General features: G+C 37.6%; 1 protein-coding gene across 1 annotated transcript in view; it reads right to left on the bottom strand.

Annotated features, from left to right (window-relative positions):
- Positions 1–571: 571 nt before the first annotated feature.
- Positions 572–11448, bottom strand: part of LOC108965277 (homeobox protein araucan) — a 40998-nt gene continuing 30121 nt past the window's right edge. Inside the window, exons 4-5 of the mRNA XM_018927567.1 lie at positions 2263–2561; positions 572–2131 (exon numbers count right to left, since the gene is read on the bottom strand). Of these exons, the coding sequence (XP_018783112.1) occupies positions 1143–2131; positions 2263–2561 (1288 nt within the window). The 3' untranslated portion in view covers positions 572–1142. The remainder of the gene's footprint in view (positions 2132–2262; positions 2562–11448) is intronic.

The raw sequence follows: 11448 nt of genomic DNA, 5'->3' as shown, positions 1-11448 counted from the left end.
TTTTTTTCATTCTGCGCTGTACATTGCTTTACTGCTCTTTGATATGTGTGCTGTCAGCTTGCAAAAACTAATCGAAATTTAATTAAATCAAACTAAAAATGTATTTTTAATGCATAATTGCTAACTAATTTGTAGTTTGTGTCTTGAATACTTCACATTTTCTGTTTTTTTTTTTTTGTTTTATTACACTGTAAAAATGCATTCAGCTTATTGAAGTATAAATACATTTTCCCACGGTTACTAAAGTGCTGCCTTTACATTATTTTTTCGTTCGGTGTATCGTGCTTTTTACAATTTCTTTTACTAACTGTTACTCTCTATAAGCTCTGTTGCATAAGTTTTATTTCTGTGAAATTTGTTTATTATTCCGGTGTAGTATTTTAGGTTATTTTTCTTTAATTGTATGTAGTATATGTTTGCTGTTAATTTACTGCCACCAAATGTTATTTACATTGTAGCGAAAACGAAGACAAAACAGAGTTCGTTCGACCAATGAAATGCCGAAAATGTGTAATGCTGTTAACTTAACATACATACATATTTTCATATACTTGCATATTTAGTTTGTTTGTTTTTTTTTTTTTTTTTGCTCTGCTAATCAAATACTTTTTTGGTGTAAACGTCTTCAAGTGGGCTGTACTCACCGCTTGCTCTCAATTAAAAATTATCAAATCACATGTAAATTATTGTCCGATAGTACAAATTCTCAATTTCGATGCGCCCACCTACAAACACTGCGTGCATGTGTGTTTGTGTGAGTATGTACAGACTACTCACCACGCTCAGCCAATGCTCATACGCCGTTACACGAATTACGGGCGCAACGTCACTTTTGGCGCTTGTTGTTGCATATGCTGTTCGCGAAAGGCGATCAACGAACGAAAGGCGGACATTGGCGACGAAGCAGCTGCTGCTGCGGCCGCTGCTGCTGCTGGTATCACATGTGTCAGGGTGTGCGTATGCGTGTGAGTATGAGTGTGTGTGAGCGCAGGCGCTGCAGCGCTAACGAGTAACATCGAAGTCGACGTAGCAGATGCCGTTGACTGCGGCAGCGTTGCATTCACACCGGACATCATTGCTGGTGCTGTTGTTGTGTTTGTGTTAGCATTTACCGCCGGCGACATTGGTGACACGGTCAACTGTCATGGTTTGCCCGGTGATAATTTGCCCGAATTGGAAGAGTTCGATGAGGACGTGGAATTGCCCGAAATGGGACCCATATGATGGGCTTGTGACAGACTCATCGATGTGGGTGGCTGGACAACATCGCAACCAATCGATGATGATGTGCTGGAGGCGGATGGTGATGCGCCCGCTGGTGGTGGCACATGTTGTGGCGCGTGATGACTGCCGCTTGTGGTGAGACTGAGTGGCGCGAAAGGCGTGCCACCGGTGACGGCTGCCTTCCACAGCAGCGGATTCATGCTGAGTCCATTGTGTGCCGCTAAGCTGGCATTGAAATTACGCTGATGCTCGAGAAATTCCTGAGAAGGACCTGTAAGACCGGCGGGACCATAAAAACCACGATATAGATCGGGTCGTACGTAGGGTGAATAATTTGGTATACGTGCCGCCAAGGGTGACAAAATCTTGCCGGGCGAGGCATGTTGCGCGGGATGACCGTAGAGGGCGGGATGTGTGGGTGGTAATTCGCCAAGACTGGTGCCGGGCAAACCGATACCGCCCGGTGGACTATCTTTCGCCGTTGAGTCTTTGCCATCCTTGGAAGCCATATCCGCTAGCGACCAAATGCGTGGTTTTGCGGCTAAACTGGCGCTTGTACTGCCGCCGCCAACACTGCCGGCGCCGCTCACCGCTTGCAAAGAATTTTGTTGCGCCTGCTGATGTTGCTGCAACAACTGCTGTTGATGGTGATGGTAGGCGGCGATGTCGGGTGGTGAACCGGCTGGTGGGCGGAAATGATGATGTAGCGCGGCTGGATGAAAGAGTGGATGACCGCCGCCGGGCATGCCCATGGGGCGATCATAAAGGTCAGGTGAGCCGTTTGGTGAGCCAGGACGCGAACCCGACCATTCGCTATTGTTGCTCTCACCAGGACGGTCACTCAAATCGCCTAAGCGATTCGAGCGATCCTTGTCATCGTTCGAGCCCAGACCAGAGTCTTTGGCATCTGTGTGGAAAAGAGCAGAAGGAAAGATATGGAGTTTTTAATTAGTAATGAGAGGTCTTAAAGGTTTTTTTAAAGATATGGCTATAAAGAATATTTTTCTATCTTATATTGTAAAATTTCTAGCAACTTACCCAGCAAATCATTATCATCCGTGCTCTTATGATCGTCATCATCGATATTTGCGTCATCGTCATCAACGCGATTTCTCGGCTCCCACGTCATTTTATTCTCTTTTTTCAGTCTTCTTCTCGCATTCGCGAACCACGTCGACACCTGCGTCAACGTCATTTTCGTTATAATTGCCAACATGATTTTCTCCCCCTTCGTGGGGTAAGGGTTCTTTTTGTGTTCGTTCAACCAGGCTTTCAGCGTTGAGGTGGTCTCGCGGGTGGCATTCTTGCGACGCGCTCCATTCAAGTCGACACCATAGCTGGAAAGAGAGAAAAACGAAAAAAGGTTAAGGCGCTGCGAGTTTAACGGTAACATGCTCTACTATATATTACGTAATATACTTAGTTAACAGTTATTAGGCTGACTGGCAGGGTTTTGTGTGCAAATGCGGGTTTTAGTGTTGTCGACATGGCTGAGTGCTGGTGATTACAATTAAATATAATGCGGCATAAGGCGATTAAAAAATGTGTTGCGTGTTAAATTGCAAGCGTCTAACAGATATTGTGGCACAAATTTGAATATACAAGTGTGCCATAGAGACAATAACAATGTTGCCACATTGGATAAAAATGTCTTAAGAAGGTGTAAGGTAAATGGGGTATTTTGAAAGCCGTTAAATGTAAGTATTTTTTTACTATTAACAGCTACACAAGGTGGCAGGAGCGGATTAAAACAGTGTGGCGCCCTGCGATTTTAGAAAATGAGGTCATATTAAGTAACTGTATAATATTTGAGTATGCAAACATGTATTGTAAAGTTAACTATTTTATATACAATTGTAAGTAATAGAAAATATTGCTGAATAGTCATAGCAGATTTTAAAATAAAGCTTGCAACAACCCTTAACCGTTACCGTTAATAAGAGGGAAATAAAGCTTTCTCATACTTTTTATTATATGTATGTAACTGTTTAATTTGCCTTGTCGCAGCAATAATACAGCAAAACGAGTGTAAAAACCAGCTGTTGCAAGCAGCACCACTAGCAACGTGGATACATACATACAAACTCTTATGTGCTTTCACGTAAATTTGCAATTTTAAAACTTGTTTTGCCTTGCATTAACGGCAGCTTGTCGTTGCTACACTTATTAAATTACATATCAGCGAAAACAAAAACAAACACACAAAACATTAAACATGCAACATACAACGTATAACATGATTCGCAACGATTTTTAATTGATTTTAAGCACAAAAAGGCGACACAAACCAACATAATGAGACATACGCAGCATATACACATCTATACATAACGGTATGTGCTACATATTGTGGCCAACACTGGCAACTAGCAGCCGCGCGCCACACCTTAGGCGTGAAACTTGGCATCAGCGTTGGCGTACAAACCACAAAATTCGGTGGTGGCAGGCATGGCAGCCGCGACCAACATGGCGGTCAGCATTTACGCGCAATTTGTGGTCTTTTAATAGGCGCCGCGGCGAAACGAAGTGCAATAAAATTGCAAAAATTTACAAAAAAAAACAACATAAAAATATCGCAGAAAAATCGGCAACTAGCAAGTATAGGTGGTTGAAGAGAAAATTTTCACAAATTATGTGTGAGAAGAGTTATTTCCCTAAATTGGTCCAAATTGATTGGTTATTAGTTATGTGGCCGTAGTATATACATACATATGTATGTATGTATGTTGAAATATATGTATTGTTTTTATTGGCAGCGGATAGCATTTTTTTTTTTGGTTACACCAAAATGAAGCAAAATTTGTAACAAATCAGATATATGTACTAATACACACACACATATACGTATATGCTTTTATACATGGCCGCCTGCTTGTATGCATTTCAGCTGATGGCGCACATTTGCTTTTTATAGCCTTTTGTGGTTCGGCTCACCACTGTGTTGGTCAATCAGCCAATTGTGGGCTGGGCGGCTTGCATAGCCGACGGCAAAACCACCATTCGCAATTTGCATGCCTACGCGCATTTACATACATGTTTGTATTTGTGTATTGCCGCAGTAACCATTGTTTGGCACATATATGTATCAATTTAACTTGCATGCTCGCTACATACAGATTTGGTGTTGCAACAATTTTCCGGCTTGTTGCAAGTCCCTGTTGTATGAGCATGTGTGTTTGCTTAACGCTGTTATGGCTTTATTGGCTATGCTTCGACCGCATAATTGCTGTTGTAACATGAAAATGGGTTGCTACCGCGATGCTGCCGTTGTGCATTCAACCAGTAATGGTCATTTTTGTTGCAAGGTATTGTATTTTAGTTAGCAAAATTGAGTAGCAGTTGCGTTGGCAAGTTAATAGCATTGATATATGTATTTGTATGATCAATTTATTTATATTTTTTCACATAGCTAGTGTGTATTTTTTTTTTTCAACTTAATAATATATAAATGTATATGTAACAAGTAAGGAAGGGCTAAGTTCGGGTGTCGCATGACAAGTTTCATCAAGATATCTCAATTCTTACTCAAGTTACAGCTTGCACGGACGGACGAACGGACAGACAGACATCCGGATTTCAACTCTACTCGTCACCCTGATCACTTTGGTATATATAACCTAACTATATCTGACTCTTTTAGTTTTAGGACTTACAAACAACCGTTATGTGAACAAAACTATAATACTCTCTATAGCAACTTTGTTGCGAGAGTATAAAAATATAGAGTAAATGAAATATTATATTAGAGCGAAAAGCGCATAAAGTTTCAAGCAAAGTCAGCGGAAAATCTTTACATGTATACTTGTATATAGTATACTTTTATAACTCTGCTTTAAAACTTGCAACTGACAGCAAAATTGGATGCATAGGCCTTAAAAGCGTGTTCTGTACACATAATCGCTGCTTAGTGTTTACTGGCATTAAAGAAACACCTGCAAGCAACTGACCAAAATTGGGGGCGTACTCAGGGCTGACGACTTGATTACACAAACATTATTGTCACATGTGTATGCATATTTAGTTGTTGTTGTTGTACGCGCAGTTACTTGTAAATCACTGCATAAACTTGCTACTATTATATAGGTATACATACAGTATATCTTTATTAAACTTTTTACAGCTGTTTCACACAGGTGTTACTTGTGTTGCGACATGCGTCTGTGGGCCTTTGTTTATTAATTTTTAAATGCAAATAGCATGTATGATTAGCAAAAATTGTGTTGACACCTGACAGGAAAACGTCCAAGCGTAGTTAAGCACATACATATAATTACAAAAAATACAATAAATGTTAACATTATTTGCAGTGAAGCTTTAATACATCTCACAAGTAAAAAAAAAAGTTTCCTAAGCAGGAATTTTAGTTGCATCGTCGCTTTTGTATGGATACACATATAAGTCTGAAGTAAAAGATTTTTCTGGAGATTATAGCAGTAAGTCTTGCCAAATTATGTGAAGTTATCTTGGCAAATAAAAATATTTTCCATACAAGCACCTCGTGTGGATTGGTCGCTTTGTATGGCAGCTATAGGCTAAATTAGTTTTATCTAAACTTTTTCGGAAATTTATGGCGCTGTCTTAGACAATAATTTTTGCCGAAATTTCTCGCAGTTATATTGTAAAGTAAATATGTTTTCCATATAAGTACTTGTTTTTCATCGGGCAGTTTGTATGACAGCTATGTATATGCAATAGTAGTCCGAACCAAAACATTTCTACGTGGTTTATATTATTGACTAAGAAAATAATCCCTACTAAATTTTGTGAAGTTAATTTGTCAAATAAAAATATTTTTATACAAGCACTTGATTTGGACTAGCCAGTTTGTATGGCAGCTATGGGCTATATTAGTCTGATCTAAAGCATTTTCTCGGAGATTATAGCGTTGCCTTAGACAATAATTATTGCCGAATTTCGTGAAGTTAACTTGTCAAATAAAAATGTTTTTATACAAGCACTTAATTTGGACTGGCCAGTTTCTATGACAGCTATATGCTATAGTGGTTCGATAACGACGGTTATAACAAATAAGTAGCATCTTAGTGAGAAAAGTATTTGCGCAAAATTTCAGATCGACATATCCAGAACTTTAGAGACTACATCGCGTATTTACAGACACACGATCATGGCCAAATCGACTCAGCTTGATATACTGAACATTTATAAACATTATAAAGTCTCCAATCACTCTTTTTGAGTATTTCAAATTTTGTGCCAAATTTAGTATACCCTGTTCTGTATATAACATTATGTAGTTACATACAGGGTGGCTGATGAAAGCCGCTACCAAAAAAAATTAAATAACTAAATAATTTTTTTTCTATTTAATGAATCTGGTTAATTTTTTTTATTTTGCAGATTGACTTTTACATTTAACAAAAATGGATAACTGGGACACTGAAACAAGAATTTGGATTGTCCGCCGCTATCACGCACTGAAGTCCGTAGTTTCGGTTCAAAGAGAGTATAGGCGCACGTTTGGCGGCAATCCTCCGAGCAGATGGACCATAATGAGACATGTAATCAATTTTGCCGAGCATGAGACAGTCAACGGAAGACCTTACCATCGAAACCCTTCAGTTCGAAAGGAGGAAACAATCCACGTGTTTCAACAAAAGGCTTATCTGCTCAAATGGGTGTAAGCAGACAGTCATTACTGTCAATTATGCACAAAGATTTGGACATATTCCCATATAAATTTCAAATGGCTCAAAAATTGAACGCAGCAGATTTGCCGATTCGCTTGAAATTTTGCCAGAAGATGCTTCAAATGGTGGAAGAGGATGGAAACATGTTGAACTGTCTTTTCATGGCTGCCGAGGCTCATTTCGATTTAAACGGCAACATAAACAAACAAAATTGTCGAATATGGAGTGCTTCCAACCCACAGATACTCCATGAGACGGAATTGCATCCACTTCATGTCACAGTGTGGTGTGCAATTTCATCACGCTGCATTGTCGGGCCCTAGTTTTTCTAACCAGAATTACGCCGAATGCGAATTTCTTTCAACTCTTTTAATTGATTTAAATTCCATTATTTTTAAAACTAATTAAGCTATATTTAATGAAATTGAATGAGCTTTAACATGCATAAAAGAAAAATCAATTAAATACACTGAAAAAAAATTATTTGCGTTTCTTAATGTAGAAAAGTTCATCAGCCACCTTGTATGTTGGAAGCTTGTATTTGCTATAAACTGCTAGTTATATGATGGCATATGTAAATTTTGGCGCTCAAAAATGCAACATTTACTAATACTGTACACAACAAGTCACGTAAGTGAGTTTTCCGTAAATTGCATATTTTTTTTCAAAGGGAATCAATTTAATTTCAATATAATTTTGTTTGCACAATCATTTCCGGCCGAAACAAAATATTATAAATTTTTATGTATTTAAGTTTATTTAATTCGCATGCGGAAATACATACGAACATATAATGACACAACTATATGCATTATATATACGAGCATATATACATACTCTATGTTTGTATGCATGTACGTTTGTATGCTGATTTGTAGCGCTTGGTGCATTTGCATTACGTGACGGGATGTTTACAATTGTCTAATTGACGTCTGTTGAGGTGTGAATTGGTGTCAAGTGAAATGTAGAAATCTTCTAACTATGCGCAGGCATTGTAATTTCAATTTATTATAATATTACATGCATGCTTATGGAAAAATGTGTAGTTTCTACTTTATTTATTGCATTGCATTTAATAAATCAATTATTGCTTTTTATGTATTTTTTCATATTCTACAACTTAGCCCAGTAATTATGTGATATATTTATGGAAGCGCATAAGCATGCATGCGACGCCTGTGTGATTTTACTCCTGGCCAGTGATTTAAGGTATGCATTATAAATCGCCTTGTTGCATATACATACATGTTTGTTGTTGGTGTTTTATTTTTTCTTTTTGGCATTTTGCTTCTGCTGCTCCACTTGATTTGTTACTCTGTTTGTAATCCATCAACATCTTTACGAGCTTGTGCTGTGTGTTGAGCGGCTTGTATGTACGTCAATTGCATTTTACGCGCATTGAATTAAGCCGCTGCAGCCGCTTCAACCACTTCAGCCATGCAACACACACTTTGATTTGTACAAATTCTCGTGTGTTATTGTTGAATTTTTATTTAAATTGATTTTTATAAATCGACACACATACATACATTTCTACATATCGACATACATAGAAATATGTTTTCCGCTACTTTTATCAACATGCTTCTTGCCACTGCCTGCAGCGCTATTCTTCTGCATTGCCGTTGCTGGCCGCATCAGCCATGCCGAGCACGCAGCTCCAAGCAACAACAATGCGCGCCTGAGCAAATGTGTTATAAAATATGCATTTATATTAATGCATGCATGCATGTGCGTGTGTGTGTGCATGCATTAATGCGCTGTTATAGACCGTTGCCAATGCAGTTAGTCACTTGGCGGCAGGAAATATATGTACATAGCTGCTGCAAAAAAAAAAACCACCAACAACAACAAAAGCATTTGCACGTGCGCCAAGCGCGTTCTGTTTTTGAGTGCCCGCTGCTGACGGTGTGGAGCGCTAATGCAGCTAACTGCTCATGTAGACCGCCTACGCGTGCTTCCTTACATTAATTGCATGCGTTTTTAAATATTTAATTTCATATGAGCTACTTGCAAACCAACAAACATACGTGCATATGTAAATACATACACACATCCATAGAAACATACATATGTACATATATACAAATGTACTACAAATCTTCAAGGTAAAATTTTCAAGTTTTCGCATTTTTATTTTCACTCCATGCGCTTTCGCATTTTGCTGCGTATTTTCATTGCTAAACACTCATGGCATTAATCTCATATGTACATATGTATGTCTGTGTAGTAATTTTTTGTTTAATTGCATATTCAGCATTTAAGCTTATCGACAAATTACTGGCGCTGCAAATCGCCTGTGTGTGCGTGGCAAAGAACGTCGGTGGCATGGCGACAAGACAGCTGTGGGTGGTTGGTTGGCGATGCGTAGGCGCGCATGCGCAATTGTTCACCGCACACCGAATGTAATCGTAATTCAACATATTTAAGCATTTTATATTATTTCTCTTTGTTTGTGCGGATTTCTACGATTTGTATCTACTGGCGCCGTCTACGGAAAATATGCCGCTTGGCTTGTTCACTTTTCGATCGTAAAAAAAACTTGTTAGCAGCGGCATTTGTAGCAGTTTATGTATTTATGTTTATGTTATTTGAATGCCTTTACGTATTTATCGATAATTGACATATCTATGTGGTGCTTTGTTTGGCGGTGTAATAAGACAAAAATATTATAACTGCGTGACAACAAATGACCGCAAAATATTGGAAAAATTGAAGGAGAAATAAAGGTAAAAACAAGAAAAACCATTCACTATGGCAATAACGCCGCTTTAATGCTCTAAACAGCCGTTTAAGTATAAAAGGTTATAAAAAGACCTTTATCGTGACGATGTTTAGCCAGTTTGTATGGCAGCTATATGCTATAGTGTCTCGATCTCAACAATTTTACGAGAGATTATATCGCTAGTGTTTGCAATAATCCATGCCAAATTTAGTGAATATGACGTGTCAAATAAAAAAGTTTTCCATACAAGCACTTGTTTTCGAACGTTAAGTTATTATGGCAGCTATACGCTATAATGATCCGATCTGCACAATTTCCTCGGATAATACACCTCTGCTTGAAGCAATACTTTAGGCCAAATTGCGTACCTTATGTAATACAAAAGTTTTCCATACAAGCCCTTGACGCCGATCGTGCAGTTTGTATGGCCGCTATATGCTATAGTATTCCGATGCGATTTTGATATATGTGCAACTTTTTGAGAAGAAAATATTATGTGCGAAATTTCGGATCAATAAACACAAATCACAAAAACTACAAAATTCGTGACACATTTAATATTCTCTATTCAGAGTATAATTCGTTCATCTATGTATGTATGTGTATGTAGATGCATTATTAAGTATATACTTACATATATATATAGAAGGAAATGTTAATGCAACGTGCTTGCTGGTATATACATATACAAATGTATGCCACCCCACCATCCATCATGCAACCTATCTTTTCAACATTTTTCTCGACACCGCCTGTCAGCCTGAGCTTATTAAGATTTACAGTCTTAAAACAATAAAATCATCTGCTCAAATTTCCCGCTAAATAGTCAAACCCTGCATATAGTACTTATTCATTTAAATTTGTATATTGCAACAAATGGGTCTTGCCACACAACCAATAAGGGATGCTCTACACTTACTACATTTGTCACCCGCAAAAGCTGCTTGCCAGTATACTCGTATTTATGCATTAAAAGCAAAATGTTGTCACTCAATTTGTACCCATCGCGTTTATTAAGTCGGGAGTTGGGTGTATGCTCTTGGTGTAAACGGCACATACATACATATGTATGTAAGTATCCCAACGGCTGGCCGTGCATTGATTTATTTAATTGAAAGATGTCACTGGAAAAAGTGTATTTTTTTCATTTACAGACTGGCTTTGCGAGTTGCCTTAGCATTGAACATATAGCACATAAGCGAAGCTAAAAGTTTGGCCTCATGAAAAGTGGGCGTTTTTTATTATGTCTTTGCCGACTGTATATAAGTTTTAATCCATGTATATTTTTATATTTTTAAGAGTGATCTATTAATTTGTCATTCGCACGAGCTCTGTAGGGCTCGTGACACTGAAACAAAGTATGCTGTAACTCCGCATGGGGTTTTTAATAACGGTATATCTTAATTAAACTCTGATAATTTAGATTTAAATGCAGAGTTATGCTGCCAAATGTCTCATTCATAATCTGATACAATATATAATAACAAATTATATAAACTTCAGACGCATTTCTCTCACCTAACATGGCTGAGGAGACGTCAAAATATCATAATTTAACTCCATAATCCAGCTCAAATGTAACCAAATAGTTTACAATTAATTAAATAAATAAATTTTTTTTCCGAAAAAAAATTTTTTTTTCTGAAAATGCTATACAAATTCTTTTCTGAAATTTTCTTTTTCAACTTTTTTTTCTTAAAATGCTCTACAATTTTTTTTCCTAATATTTTGTTCATAAGTTTTTTCAGATTTTGTTTGAATAGTTTTGTTTTTGAAACCTTCTGATAAGTTTCTAATATTTTTGACAAAAAAAAATTCTTTTTTATTTTTATTTATTTTAATTTTTTGAAT

Source organism: Bactrocera latifrons, unplaced genomic scaffold, assembly GCF_001853355.1.
Source record: "Bactrocera latifrons isolate USDA-ARS-PBARC rearing strain unplaced genomic scaffold, ASM185335v1 scaffold_1, whole genome shotgun sequence".
Classification (NCBI taxonomy): Eukaryota; Metazoa; Arthropoda; class Insecta; order Diptera; family Tephritidae; genus Bactrocera; species Bactrocera latifrons.
Note: the sequence above shows the minus strand (reverse complement) of the source record. Positions and strands in the feature narration are given on the sequence as shown.